Source organism: Pyrgilauda ruficollis, unplaced genomic scaffold (genome assembly GCF_017590135.1).
Source record: "Pyrgilauda ruficollis isolate IOZ18807 unplaced genomic scaffold, ASM1759013v1 scaffold40, whole genome shotgun sequence".
Taxonomy (NCBI): Eukaryota; Metazoa; Chordata; class Aves; order Passeriformes; family Passeridae; genus Pyrgilauda; species Pyrgilauda ruficollis.
In genome coordinates this window covers 1,148,787-1,164,762 of record NW_024525490.1, presented here as the reverse complement: position 1 = coordinate 1,164,762, position 15,976 = coordinate 1,148,787, and the positions used below count along the sequence as shown (strand labels likewise).

The following is a 15,976-nucleotide window of genomic DNA, read 5'->3' as shown; positions in this document are numbered from 1 at the left end:
AGCTTTGTTCAATTGTGCCACTGCTGCACCAGCAGTGCACCAGCAGTGAGAAACTGCTAACAATCAATCTTCTTCTGGCATTCATTACTGTCTATTTAAATGACATATTTTAATTTAAATTTTCATTCCATTTGATAATTTCATTCCCCCCCCCCATACCTGTAAATAAATTACTCCACAATCTGAAATAATATGCCTGGAAAAATATTGAAACTGGCATTCAGTTCACCCTCCTAACTCAAAGCAGGGCATGATATTTGTCTAACTCTAAACTTAAATTAGTAATCTTTAGAAATATCATTTTACTATCAACAGAGTGTCTAGACACAAAAATAAATATATAATGTACAGATGGCATTTTAGGACAGCACAGCCCTCATCTGGCAGTGCTCTGGAGGGTAACGGGACCCTTGTTCACAACGGGTGAACAAGGGTCCCATTAAAAGCTAAGTTCAAAAAGGAGAACAAAACAAAGCTAAGTTCAAAAAGGAGAAAATTTCAGCAGAACAATACAAATGCTGGGAGAAATTATTGGATCTCAGAGTGTAGGATTTTACAGACTATTTCAGTACAGTTAAGACATGCTTTAGTCATTCACAACACTCCAACTGGAAACTTTAATATCTCCTGAAGCATAGATTTGTGAAAAGCTTTAGAAAATTATGTCAGTAATTTCTCTTTGGTTAAAGGATAACCTATATTTGGTCAAACACCTAAGAAAGCTTTTATGGATAATTAATTCATGAATATACTAAAATCAATTGGCTGTGAGGTTTTTTTGTTGATTTTTATTCACCTAAAATTATGGGAGATTTTACTCTGTGTTTTCTATTACTATTCAGTCCTATTAGTAAAGCCTTTGCAGTACTGTGGAAATAGCAGCTAGAGGATTAGTAAGGAATGGTCCAGTATCCATGGAATCAAGGGGAATGGGAGACAGAGGTGATACTTTGAACCCCCACTCTAATATCTTTTTTTTTTCCCCACTAGATATCATTTTACTACTGTGCCAGCAGAGCTGCTAACCACAATGCAGAAAATACCAGCAAAACAACATTTCTGCTGGCATAGTTTATTCTATAGTTAATTTTTGAACGTATCTAAGGATTTTTATGTGAGAGTAAACTCTGTAGAGCTGTTCTCCCTAACAAAGTACTCCAGTGGCCAAGCAGGTGGCACTGAGAAACCCAGGGTTGTCTTCTTTCCCCTGCCAAACCCTGCCTGCAAGCTGCGGGCAGGGACTGCGGTTCCCTGTCCCTGCTCTGCTCTCCCTGCTCCCACCACCATGCTCATGGGATGCAGACTCCTGACCCTCTTGGTCTTCAATAGCTTTGTGACACTTGAAATTGTTTTCTTTGTCATCACCTACACACTAATAGCCAAACACAATTTTCAGGGTGTAAAACTGAAAGTCCAGTCAGCACCCATGAGAATATATCTTTGCCTGGAGGCACCCTCTGAGTGCAAGTGACCAGATCTAACCCTGGGAACTGTTACGGACACATATCTATATTTTTTACATATAATGAACACACACACATATATAAAAATAATAAACAGAGCACAAATAACTGCTTCCACGAACGATATAAGAACTTTGCAGAGACTTCAGAATAAAACTCACGGCAACTGACCAAATAAAAAAAAAAGCTCTGAAAAAAGGAGAGAGAGGTTATTTTTGTTGCAATGATTATCTCTTTTTCTAAGACCTGATGAGTGAAGTTCTTAAAACAACATTATGGAAGAAAAGGTTCAGTGAAAGAAAAAATCAATATAGCAATCAGACAGCTTTTGGTGATCTCAGGGCTGCTGTACTAAAACCAAAACTGAAATTGTTTTCTAAAATGCAGTTCTATTTTAACTGTTGCCATGTTTAAAACAAAATAGAAGTGGTATCATAAAGACAGCCTTCTCCTATGAGATGCAAAGCTATATTCGGTCTTTATGTACAATTAATATATCCAGGCCAAAAAGAAATGATTCAGAATTAAGAATGACAGTTTGAATGTGCAAACATTGCTGTGAAGTGTTTTGGGAATAGTAGTCTTGCTGGAAGATGGAAAACCATATTTATTTGCTTTTGCTCAGCCATTTCTGTTTATTTTCTTCAAGAACTGGCAAATGTTTAAATATGTCAAGATACATTTCATGCTGTGATGTTATTAAACTTAAGTTCTTGAGGATACACACCTTACAACCTCTGTAGCTTAGACTGGGGGTACAAAACATTTTAAAGACTCAACAGGAAAGAATTATTCAGACAGAGTTTTTAGAATGCTGTGAAGCTCATTCCCGTGCTGAAATTAATTATTTGAAAACTTCATTTTACTTAATGTAAGTGTTATTGGATGAAGGGATACCACTTAAATATAATGTAATTTGGAAATGATTTAAGGAAGATCTCTTGAAAAGCATTATATACAATGAAAAATCAGAACTTTAGACAGTCAGCTGAACACAAATTCTGACCTTGCAAACACTATGTAGACGTATTCTATAACTTCTTTAACCTATTAGGGAGGTTAAAAAGTTCCCCCAAGAACAAGTAATTAACCTTTTTTTGTTAGTTTAAAAAAGAAACTTCAACAGTTTTGATTGTATTTCATCAACTCTGTTATCAGGGAATTGCTCTTTCTTTTCCTATTCCAAATTTGAGTCCCTCTGCAAGCAGGGAAAAAAAGTCCTGGTACTGTGTTTTGTTTTTTGACTGAGATATTCCAAGTTAGTGTCACTAACTCCTAATATTAATAAAAATTACTGGAGTCCATATTGTCTTCATGTCCTATAAACAATTTTTAGAAAACTACCTTCTTCATTGCCATTTCACCATGCAGTAAACTCTTCCAGAGTATATCTGGAGTGCAAGAGTATAGGTTCACATGCTGGGAAGGAGAATGGTTCTGCATCTGAGAACAGGTAGTCAGCTAAAGTCAGGTCATCCAAGTTTTCCTCATGTAGTACCCAGTTTCATATTCCAAAGAGTAACTGCTCTAACTGCCTCTCCACATCTCCCAGTGAGGGAGGGGTAGGGGTGCGAACGTGTTTCCATTGCTCATTTCATACGGCTGCAGATTTGACTGGGGCTGTGCAAAAGGAAGAGCTCACAAAGAGAGGAGGCAGGAGAAGTCCAGCTCTTGCCTGCAGACTCTTTGCTAGGAAAGAGAGGGGCTAACGGCCTGTGTGTTTCTCCCTTTTGCTCCCCAAATAATCTTACTCTTTCAAAAGTGATCAAAGTCTTGCTCTTTGAACTTCTGCTTCAGACAGAAAACACTGATGTTCCCACATCAGTAACAGGTGATCTGGGAAGCAGGTGCTTTGGGATTCTTAATGATGTCACTGAAATGTCAGTATTCAGCACTGCAAAGACTTGAAACATTGAAAAATAGGACACATGCAAAAAAAAGAAGTACTGAGGAATAACCATTATGAAAGGCTTGGAAAATCTTCCACAGGCTAATCAAAGGAAAAGATGTTGTTATTTAACAGTCCTAGAAGGGTGTTAAAGTCTTCACAGTATCAATGGAAAAGGGAAATTCTGAGCTCTGCTCTGCCATGATGAAAATAAGGACAAAACCCACAGTTCATAAAGCACCAGAGGCTGAAGGAAGGAAAACTCACCTCCCCACCCCCAGTCCTACTTGGCAGACTTGTGCACAATACAGCAGAGAAATATGACTGTAAAATAAAAAAACGATGACGTAAAAACATAGACATTTTTTGCTTTGAAAAGGTCAGTGCAAGAAATAGAAATTGGCCTTTTAGTCACCATGCTGGCCTGGCTCAAGACCTGAGGGTACATCATAGCAAGAACTCATAGAGGAGGAAAGACGATCAGGAAACAATACTCAGAGGTGATGGTGAAATTTGTAAGAGTGCAGGAAAGGATGCTAGTAAGAAAACTTAATATTAATTCATTTGTGGTCTGAGAAAATCTCAGCTGAGACAATAATTCAGATTGTCAGGGGTTGAAATATTTATAAAACTGGGCCTGAAGAACAAGGATAATTGACCTCAAAGGGAATCACAGGGAGCTGGCTACTGAGTCCTAGGACCACTTTGATATATTACTATCATTAGCGCTGTCTTGGATCTTGTTCCAAAATAGTCTACATTATTTTTCACTTTATCCCATCACTCCTTTCAAGGTGTCCACAGGACATGAGAGAATAATAATGATTCTTGACAAAATTGTAATAAGAAAATGGAGCTGAATTTTCTAATAATGCATATGCCTGTCTAACTGCAGAAGTACTTTAACTGTTGTTCCTGCCTGCTATGCTTTCTGTTCTTCCAACAGGCTGAAGTGCCTGTAAAGGAATGGAAACATTTTTAAAATGACTGCTCACTAAGAGGCAAAATCTAGGTTTCAGGAAAAGGGCAAAACAATGTTCATATAAGACCACCCTGTGTGCTCTGGCAAAGGGTCAAGCACTGGAATGGGAAGAATGTGTCAAATTTGGAGCTGTGGATGGAGCTATTGCACCATCTGAGCTCTGTGTAATACCAGACAATGCTTTGGTCCTGCACTGGACTCTAGAGTTGGTTCTTTAACTACTTCCACAAAACCTTACTCTGGGAAGCACCATCTTGTGCAGCCAGCCACAGGACAGTGTTCTTATGTATTATGGTTCTTTGCTCCTGCAAGATGAGTGAGGACAAACCACAACTCACAGCTTTATCCTAACAGATTTCATATTTTAGTAATCGTCTGTATACTGAAAATATAGTGAAATGTTCTTACTTTCTTCCGAAAGATCATTTTCTTCTGCTTCTCTTTCCATTTCTTTGCACCATCCTTCCATTCTCTTAGTTTCAGTGTGTAGTAACTTCATAAACCAAGATCCGTCCCGTCGACAAGGAGACATTCGACCAGTCTCTACTGTCTCAATGGCTGGCTCCAGCCAGGGCTCTGGTGGTGGAAGGTTTGAGGTGTCAACTGGGGTCCTGTAATCTTCTCTGTAACTGAACAGTCCCTGGGTCCGTACAGTTCTCACTGCACTGTATTGGGTGGGTGTGCTGGGCTCTGAGTGCTGCTGGAATGACGAGCCAAATTGAAGTCCCTTATCCTCCATGGTGATGTGTCCTGGAAAACCCTCCAGTTCCAGGTCAGCCTGGACAGCTGCTGTTACACTGTTCGAGCGCTTGAATCGTCCATGTCTTGGGGAAGAGGGAAGAAAGAAAAGACATTAAGACATATAAATAATGTATGTGATGGTACAGAGGCACAGAATAATGTTTCAGTGAGAAGGAATGGATTCTGTTCTTGTTGGACATTATGTTAAACATTTTTGCTTTGTGTATATCTCACTAAAATTAGATGGTGAGTAGCAACAGAGAGGAAAAATAAAACGCATAGTGGAATCATTGATCTAAGCAAGGGTACAAAAGAAAATCATTTAAATTTTCTCTGGAAGCAAATATTGATTTGTTCTCATACTACAAAATAACACACGTCATTACTAAATAAACTGTAAATAACTAGCAGAACTAGAACTTCCTGATAGAAGTCTGTAAAGTATACATGTATAAAACTTTCCAGTGTTCAGAATTTTAAGCAGAAAGATCTGAAAATCTGCTCAGTTAGGACTTTTGAGAATTCTGTAATAAAAGAAAGATAATATCAGCACATTTAAGACTGGGGGTTGGGGTTTTTTTGGCCTTATAGGGTGCCCATTAAAAGTTGATTATCCACTGTTATATGACACTGAATAATGACATTTTAGAAAAGTTTTGTGTTAAAATGTTAGATAGAGAAGCAAAGATTACTTGTGAAATCTATTCACATTGGAGTCCATTGTCAAATTATTTGCAGTTTGTGATGGCAAAAGGCAATTAGCAGCCAGATACTCTCAGACAGCTGCTGCGAGATGAGATAATGGTCCCGGTCCAGTACCTGACAAAGAGTAGTTAGCCGGGTTAACCTGTGGGTCAGTACATGGGCCAGTAGCTTTACAAAATTAGAGAACTGAACAAATCAGAAAGCTGATTCTAGTTTAGAATAAAGGTACCATCCTAAGAATTTTGTCTCCTTTTGTGGACTGGGAAAGCCTGAGGATCAGCATGAGGAGTCTTATCAAAGGAAGACTGTTCCAATATGTGGCTCTTAGTATTTGTTCTCACAATAATTATATAAAGCCACTATTTCAATTTAATACTTTTATTTCCTTCCCTCCAATTAAAAACTGGAAAGTTAGATAAATGTGAAGCAACTGCTAAATAATCTCCACAAATGTTACCAAATGATAAACATGCATATAAGAAATTTGGCTTTGCGAATTATTTAGTGGCAGCACCTGTCAGGTGTTATTTATTAGATCTGTTTACAAATGCATGTTGTGTTACGAAAGATTTTTGAACATGCTTAAATTACCGTTTTTCATCTTCCACTTGAATTCCAACAGAGTGGTATTCCCGTAGGCCTCTGCTTTCAGTATCTGAATCAGTTGCTGTTTCCACCTAATTCAACACAAAAGATACATCTGCAGAGTGAGCATTGACAACTCAGCACAATTTTGCACACACTCATTCAAAATTAATTATATATTTCATCTCTTACTGCTAAGAAACACCTAGCACAGTCAAATAAATGCAATAGGTATTCAGCCTGGCATTATTGTTTTGGTGCTGTATCTTATTAAAGTTTTGAACAAATACTTCTGCTATGTAATTCCCTGTTTCAAATCCAAGCAGAAGCAATTGCTCAGTTTGGTGGGATCAGGGATTAAGCTTGGTCTGGAAGGGCTGTTCTTAGAATGAGGAATCCACAGGGTAACCCCGTCTTATAATATTATAAACCAGTCTCATTATAGTCCTTGATTTACAAAATAAAATAAAGTCTCAAGTAGCCCCATAAGCTTGCAAGTGATAAAAAGAAATGGAGCAATGAAATTTTATTGACAACTATGTTGACAAATATAAAACCATTAAATGATGTGAGGGATACAGCAGAATGCCCTATCTCACCTTTTTTTAATAACACAGTCCTGAAAATGCTATATCAAGCAGGCAATTTATGCACTTTTTATAGCATTCCTATCTGAAATACACTTACCAAAATATATTCACAGTAGTTTCCTTCAAGACTGAGACATGTGTTTGCAACTTTCTGTGGGATTTTATATAGCATTCCCCACCACCACACCGCCCCCAAGTCTTTGACACAGACAGAGCAAGTGCTGCAGTATGCAAATTATACTGAATCAAGGGAGAGACAGGGAAAAAAGAAAGAGTAGAACTGACTTTTCCTTTTGAATTATATTTTCACTGTTAAATAAAAAAAAAATTATCAACCGGATTTCCATATGCACACTCCATGTGTGAATTCAAAGAATATATCTGATGATAAAGATAAGAAAAGTTTTACCCTTGCAGCAGTCACAGGCATCTCTGGAAAGAGCCTGATGATCTTTGCAGCTGCGCCTCAGCTGCACTGTCCCAACCCCACCTGGTTTCTGAAGGGATCCAGGGACAAGGTGGGAGGAGGGTGGGAAATGAGTGCATATGTGGACACTGCTTCTTGAGGAAGAGAGTTGCTGGGAACATCTCCTTCCATCTTCAAGCTGTAGCTCAGCGTACGTTCACATGTAGGTGAACGGAAGGGAACTCCAGCCAGTACACGTTCATATTTACACGTGTGTAAGTCTTGGAGGTGTTAATGAGAACAGCTAGTGCAGGAATCCTCTAGTAAATGTGAATGGCATGCTTGAACTACACAGTATAGTGCCAGGCACAGGTGTGCTAAAATGTCTGGCTATCAGTGTGACAACAGTCCAGGAAAGACACATTTCCCAGCAATTCCCTTTATTCCATATAAGGTCTAGGGGACAGTGCATGCTGCCTGGAAGTGCAACTGCATGGAAGCTCACTGGGTTCCTTTTGATGGGCAGTGCATTGAGACAACTAAAATATCAGACTTGGTAACAGAATGTGGTGTTGCCAGTACAAAAAGAAAGATTCCTCTTGACATTGGCATTAAAAACATCTCTCAACCACAGAGGTAGCAGCTTGGAGGAAAAAAAGCCAGAACAACCCACTGGAATGATAGGTAAATTGGTTTCCTAGTTAAGGTGGATCTTGGCTGCAACATGGGTTGCAGAATCTTCAGCTGCTTGGGGTGTCATAGTCTCTGAAAGAACATTGCTCCATGCAAAGCAGCCATGAGGTCCAGCTGTTAGCACAAAAAAATGTCTATCTATCAGGAAATGCAGACTTATCTATAGCAAAGAAGAGTCCAAAAGAGTCTTAAATAACAAATTCTAGTCTAAGTGAGGGACCAGGCACTCAGCTAGTCCTTTCAGTGATTTGAGGAAAGCTGCATATAAAACATATTAATTTCCTGAATTAACTGGGCAAACAATAAGATACTCGTGTAGGCTGTTGAGGGGGCAGGGCGGAGCAGGGAGGCAAGTTACACTTGCAGCTTTGACTTCTGCAATGAGACCTCAGTCAAACATACGTGGACAGGTTATGAAAAGTGAACTCATTATCAGGGGTAGAGGAGATGATTGAGAAGGGACCTTATAAATGTCTACAGATATCTGAAGGAAGAATATCAAGAGAACATTTCCAAGCTTTTCTCAGTGGTTCCAAGAGGCAATGGGCAGAAACAGAATACAAGGAAGAACTCCTTTACAGTGTGAGTGACCAAGCACTGGAACAGATTGCTCAGAGAGGCTGTGGAGTCTCCTTCCCTGGGGATGTTCAAGAACCATCTGGATACACTCCTGTGCAGTGTGCTCTGGGATGACCCTGCTTTAGTAGGGAGGTTGGACCAGATGACCCAGTGTGGTCTCTTCCAACCCAACCCATTCTGTCACTGTGTAGTGAATAAGAGCAGATAACACAAAATGCTTAGACTGTGGCTCCTGGTTGCACCTGTAGGAGTGCTAGCAGGAAGATGATGTCCAAGGTGGGGAAACATTTTCTGGAGGATGTTGTTTGATGTTGAAATCCATAAGAACAATTGGAGTGATGAGGAAATTTAAATTGTTGCTAAGACCTGTGGTACAGGGGTTCATCCCAAAGCAGCCAGTCAGTCTGAGTTAAATCACATAATTTAGGAACAGATTGCCCAGAGAAGTTGTGGATACCTTATCCCTGGAAATGTGTTCGAGGCCAAATTGGATGGGACCCTGAGCTCCCTGGTCTAGTGAAAGGTTTTCCTTCCCATGGAAGGGGGTTGTAACTAGATGATGTTTAAAGTGTCTTCCAACCCAAACTATTCCATAATTCGATTCTATTTTATTATTCTGTTGGACTGGGTCCAAAGGAAAAGACCATCATATTTTCCTACTGCTTCCACTTGTTGATCAAGTTCCTTGAACTTGTTTGACTGAACTGCACCTCCAGATGATGGTGTCAGTGATGTAGGCACAGGCTCCACAGGGTTACAAGCCTTAAGGTTTGACAAGGGAAAAGAGGTTTGTTGGTGGCCAGACTGAAGAAGTTGAGCATATGGGAACAAAGGATTTATCAGGGCCTTCTGCTCACTCACATGGCTCAGCACAGAAGGACAGGACATTGTGGCCCATTCGGACCCGAGACAAATCCAGAGAGATGAAGCCAAGCTGACATCTCCCCACATGACAGTCTTTGCTTCAGCCCTTTCCAAAGAACTGCACTTCCTTCAGAGAGTGATATCCTTAGGATGACCATTTTTATATAATGTGCTCCTTGGTATCTAGAGAGTGAGTCCTGAGGTACGAATGGTAGGCCGGATTCCTGAACACAGAAATAGGGTGAGGAGGGTCAGTGGTGTCGTAGTTGTGGGGGCAACATACAGCTAGTAACACTCTGGAGGTGAGCAATGGCCAATGGACAGAGAATGGGCTTTAGCTTGCCACAGAGATGGCTCAGCAGCTCAGACATAGTGTTGTTGCAAACATGATGATCCAAAGACATAAACAAGGAAAGGCCCCTACAGAGAACATCAATAGGTCCATCAATTTTTTCTGGAACAAAGCAGGCAGACTTGCAACACACACCCTTCTTCCTTATTGCATATCAAAAACATACCTGTTTTTGCCAGCTACATTGTTTGGTTAAGTAAGAAATAGCAGGTCTTCTTTTGAACTCTGCCTCTGATACGTGGAGGCAGATTTACCCTTTACCTTTATTTGGAATGGGTTGGTATCCTTCTATTGATGCAACACATCGAGAAAAAGTCTTTTATCTGTCTGTTTTCCAGTGTTTACTTACTGGCATTTCACCTAGAGATATAATCCTGAGTAATTTACCCAATATGCAATTCATACCTGGAATTCACAGGCACAAATGAAGTAATATGCTCTAAAATTTTATTCCAAAAATTTATCAGAAAAGTTATGATCCAGGTATCAAAATAAAAATTATATTACTTATCTCTAGAAATCTCTTGCCAAATTGTCCTTCCCTCCAGCTTGCCAAGACTGACACTAGCTAAATGATCTGATGATTGCCTTGATATTTTAATGCTTTCATTTTATCACTATGCCTTGTAACAGCAGGAGAATGCCAATTTTGTGTGTGTGTGTGTGTGTGTGTGTGTGTGTGTGCACTCAGGCAAAATCTAGCATTGCAGATATTGTAACAACCAACAAAATGTAAAATGGAGGCAAATACCAAGACAAGTAAAAGTGGAAAATAAGACAGTTATTTGCAATCATAAAGAAAAAAAATGAACAACTGTATTGCATTGCTGTATGACAGATATTATAGACTCCTGCTAGAAAACAGCAGGAAACTTTCATCTGATTGGCCAGGCTAAACTCAAATGAGCAGAGGATAAAAAGTAATACATTGGTTTGATTGTCTGACTCTTGAAACTCAAATAACTTTTACTAGATTTGTTATTATAGTCCTTTATTCATTGTTGTTTTAATATTTACATGGGTTATAAAAGCTTTAGTATTTTCAAATTGGCCTGCAGTCTCAGTAAAGCAAAATAATGTGAAGAATTTTATCTTGATATGTTTATGATGGAATCTCACACAAAAGAGGAAAGAAAAAATAGGCAGTCGTATCAAAAGCAGAAGAAAGGAGTAGATCTAATATAGTAAATCAGCTTCCTCTCATTGCAAAAAAGAACAAAAAGTTTCTTAAAATTGGCATTTTATGCCATGACAAATGTTGTTATACGTGCTTATGTCCACTAGGCTTATAATATTAGTAGCAAATGCAATGGAGCACCTTGAGATAATTTCTATCTTAACAATGATCCTTGTGAGTCCCTTCCAACTCAGGATATTCCATGATTCTATGAGTCCATGTCATACCTTTCATTCATAAAGACTTAACCGTCCCCTCAACATTCCTTGCTGTCGATACAAGGAGCAGACAATACTATCAATCCTCAGAGATCAGTCACTGCTGACTGATACAGCTCTAAATTTGAAAAGTAACTAACACTGTACTGGTAGTGTTAGTGTACTAAAGGATCCACAAGTAAGTTATATCAATACAAAATTATTTGAATAAATGCAAATCACTATTGCAAGTAACTCACTTGTAGTAATCAATCTTTGTTTATAGGAACTCATTCTAGCAAAGAATGCATGAACTAAATTATTCTTTCAATGTATTAACTATGCTTTTTAACTACTCTAAAAACAATCTTTATTTTTGTGTAAGCCTTACTCTGCTCTTAAACATGAGCACTGCAACTGTGATAACACTGCAGCATCCTAAAAATTCCAGTCTAAGCTTCTATGCATACTGTCTCAAAGGTAGACTTGAAGTTAATATATTCAATGCATAAGAAAACAGATTTTAACCTGTTGGCTTTCCCTTCACTCTCATAAACATTAGCAGTAAGAGTCCTTCAGGCCACATTATCTCTCCCCATGCGACTTCACTGCCCTCAATGGGTTTTCACTGCTGTAACCAATTTATTCTATAATTAGAGTTTAATAAACAATCTCTCTGATGATGTACAGGAAGGGAAATAATTCACCCTTCCTCTCTTGCACAGACTTCTCAGTGATAACAAGACTAAAATAGAGTAGAAAACACTACTTTTAACACTAGATCAAGTACATGTAATTGTGAATTCAGATAACCACTCTTAGGTATAGGGAGACCTTATTTGTATGCAGTGACTTCAAAGTAGGAAAAACACCTCAAATAAAACTACAGTACTAGCAACTATTGCTTTCCTTAACTGATGGAAGATTGTAACTAGCCAAAAACATACACTCTTTCAAAATAATTTTTAGAAACCCGGCAAAATAAACATATACTTTAATGCTTGTGAGATTTTTTGTGTCTCACCATGGAGCTCCATTTTGCCACCCTGCTACTTCCCAGCTGAACATCTGGACTACTCAAATATGTGGCATGGCACAGTAACTGCTAATTATCAAAAGGAGCAGCTTGAAAACTTCCTCTGATATTTTAAGAAATGACTTTTTACTAAAAATACAAGCCAGAGTATTGGGATTTATGTCAAGCTTATATGAGATTGTAGCAAGAGAATAATGTACACATTAGAAGTTACTGACAACTTTTTTTGGTGTATTTAATGCTAAGTGGCAAATTGCTCTGAACCAACAAATATTCACTAACTTCTCCAGACAAAGGACTTCATGCACTCCTCTCACAAAACCACAGTCTAGTAGACATTTTAGGAGAAGAAACTGTACTTACTTCTATAGCTTTGGATCATTTACGATCCAAACACCAGTGTAACCAATGCAAATATTTCTTTTGATTGCTGTGTATACACTGAAGTAGAGCACTGTCAGAGATGGTATAACCTAAACTGTACAAAGAAAACACAGGTGCCTAGCTAAGTACATTTAACACATGGGTACAAAATGCTTTGTGTTAAAGGGGAATTATAGTTTGAGAGTGCAGAATATAATGAAAAATGTTTTTACTATATGACATGAATAATTTATATATATATATATATACACACACACATATATATATAAATAAATTATGCAGAAGATCTCCTTTTGTCACAAAAAATTTAGGAAAGCAAGCTATTGCAATAATCTCCCTGGATACAGCCTTTAATTTATAACAAGGATTTGTTCAATGTACATTCTGAAGATTATAAAAAACCCACTACGTATTTTGAAGCGTGATCTTCTGATGATAAATGGAGATGACTGAGTCCATTCTCTACGCTACCATTAGGGCTTGTCTCCAAAAATACGACTGTGAATCAGCCTTCACACTTAGAATATTTGTTTCCATCTCATTTGTTTCCAGGCTTTCTGTTCATTTTGAGAAGCCTTGATGTCTTTTAAATAGAGAAAAAACAAAGGACTGCATGTTTTGAAGACTTGGAATAAATAGGAGGAATTCCTTGACATGTTTTCTCATATATTTCACGTTCCCAATGCTTTTAATATGAAATGGTTTATAACTAGAGCAGATTTGAAATGTTAATCATTAGCATATATACCAGGGTGTGCAAAAGAGCGAGGAAAATCCTGGAAAATATCTTAGCAACAACCTTGTTCTGATTTAGTGCTTATTTTACTCTTGACAATCCCTACTCTCCATTTTAATTCACATACTTTGATTAGTCTTTTGCTGTCATGATAGAAGACAGATATGAGGTTTAGAGTTACTAGTATTACAAGAGTCTTGTTCTTTTTATATCCATATATTCTTTCAATTGCTGAATAAATTTTTAATCTCCAAATCAGTATTTTGAAATTAATTTGAATTTATAAGTCAGCACTTTTTTCCCAGTACCTATTGACATGCCTGACAATATTTGTCTTGATTTAAATATGTCAGTGGAAAAAATAAAGCTAAAAAAAAAAAAAACCCAAAAAAAACCCCAAGCCAAAACAAAAATCCCAAAGCCCCCAGCCATTATCTGAAAAAGCTTCGTTTCCAAAGCTTTTATATTTTTGTTCAAAATCCCATCTGGGATAGAACTAACACACCGTGAGATGGATTAGTGTATCTGTGCTGTCTCTGTCTCTGCAGACAGGTGTTACAGATGTACAGTAACCCCAGGGCTTCTCTAGGAGCTCCGGTGCTTCTCTGTGCATGTGCATACCTCCCCTACTGGCACATGCCTGGCATGCCAGGGCTTTTCAAAAGGACTTCTATTCACTACATGTACACTACACAAATCATATATCTCAAACCCACGGAAGCCCTAGGCTCGTCCATTGTATTTCTGCTTGCAGTGGCACCTCTGGTCACTCTGCACCTTCATTCCTCTCTGCTCCTGTATGAAGCTGTCTTGGCAAACATTCCCCCATCAATGTGTTAAAAGAGTGGAACGGTAAAAAATGCACAAATTAACCATCCTGATAGCAAATTAACTAATGCAAATAAATGCAAATTCAATGCATTACCCTGGCATAGCATGCTAATGAGAAAACAAGTCATTTAGTCAATCAAGGAAATATGCAAATAAAAAACATCCTTTTCCAAAGTACTTTGACACAGAAGTCTAAAAGAAATTAAATACTACAACTGTACTTTGAGTATATAAATTACTATTTGTGTAGTTTGCAATAAGAACATTCTACCTTGTGCTTTTTTTCCTGTTCCACTTGGCAATAGCAATATAACAAAATGTATTTCCTATTTAAAAATACTGCTAAAATGCATTTTTCTCACTAATGTGATGTTTGAAGCTTAATGCTGAAAAAAAAGCCAAACAACTAAAATGTACTCAGCATACTGTTGAAAATTCAGCTTTATCTAATGTCAAATGGTACAACCAAGCAGTTTGTATTTCTTGAAAGACAATAAACAGCTCGCCCTTCTAAGATCTGCTGTTGCAAACAGCATTTGCCTTTCTCCATGTGTGCATCTGAGGACCAGTGTTACAGTCCAAGTGTCAGATAGCAAATTGCTATTGAAAATCTGCTGCCCCCAAGGAAATCATTGCATGGGTGTTTTTGTGGATTACAAGCACCTGTGATTAAACACAGCACACATAAAGAAGGGTCAGGGCCCAGTGAAAAGTACTGGTTGTCACCTGTAGTAATAAACAGGATCAAGAGATGTAATCAAAGTTCCATAATTAATTGCTGGAATACCAGCACTGACCAAATCAAGACACCAACATTGATAAATACCACTGTGCACAGTTGCTGTAAAGGAGAGATAAGAACAACACTAGATGCTATTCCTTTCTGAATAGTAAGTTTCAGGTTAGGAGCTGGAAGGTACCAAAAATTTCTTTGCTGCTTCCCTTGAACTTTTCAGTGTTATCTCCCAAGCTCCTTCTCTGAACAATTTAGGATACACTAATTACTTTGTAAAACATTTGAAAAGTAGACATCTGAATATTTTTCCACTGTTGTTAAATTGAATTCTACTTTTCTGCATCTGAAAAATCAGAAGCAAATACTTTTATGTCAAGGAAATGGACAAACAGCTTTCTGGCAAAGCTGATTCCTTCCCATTAGTCTAATGCATTATGGAAAATGGAGCAAAATTACAGCATGCTAAAATGTTATTCTGTAAAGTTCAATCAGCAGCTGTGACATGCTTAACCCAAACACTTTTCTATGACTATATTATAAAATTAATGGAAATGCAATTACTACTTTTTAAAGAAAATCACATACTTTCTTTTATATCTTGTATATTTCTAATATACAGTCACTCACTGGGCTCTTTTACATGGATGACTACCTTCTCAAGATCTATGTTGCTGTCTCCACAATACCAATGTCAAAATAAATGTCAGTTTCTCTATAGCTAATCTAGCAAAAGTAAGCTCAAAAGTGAACCCAGTGATGTAAAAGGGATATTCAGCAGAATAGAAGCCTAAATTTTCCTTCACTCCTACTCAAAGGACTTCATATTCTTTGCAAGTTCAACTTTCCAATTTTTATTATTACCTGGTATTTCCTAAGGGTTTGAACAAATGACCATTTCTAGCTATCTAGTACTTACCATTTAGCAGAAGGAATAGCAATCAAAATTTGCATTTGGAATTGTCTTATTTCATTTGCCTGAAACAACAGAGCTTGACTAAGCTTTCCACAGTCCAACACACATTTTGTCAGGT

The 15,976-nt window shown here is 37.9% G+C and overlaps 1 protein-coding gene across 1 annotated transcript in view; it reads right to left on the bottom strand.

Annotated features, from left to right (window-relative positions):
* DLGAP2 (DLG associated protein 2) overlaps positions 1–15,976 on the bottom strand; it is a 79,142-nt gene that overhangs the window by 10,496 nt on the left and 52,670 nt on the right. Inside the window, exons 8-9 of the mRNA XM_041477420.1 lie at positions 6,371–6,456; positions 4,742–5,157 (exon numbers count right to left, since the gene is read on the bottom strand). Of these exons, the coding sequence (XP_041333354.1) occupies positions 4,742–5,157; positions 6,371–6,456 (502 nt within the window). The remainder of the gene's footprint in view (positions 1–4,741; positions 5,158–6,370; positions 6,457–15,976) is intronic.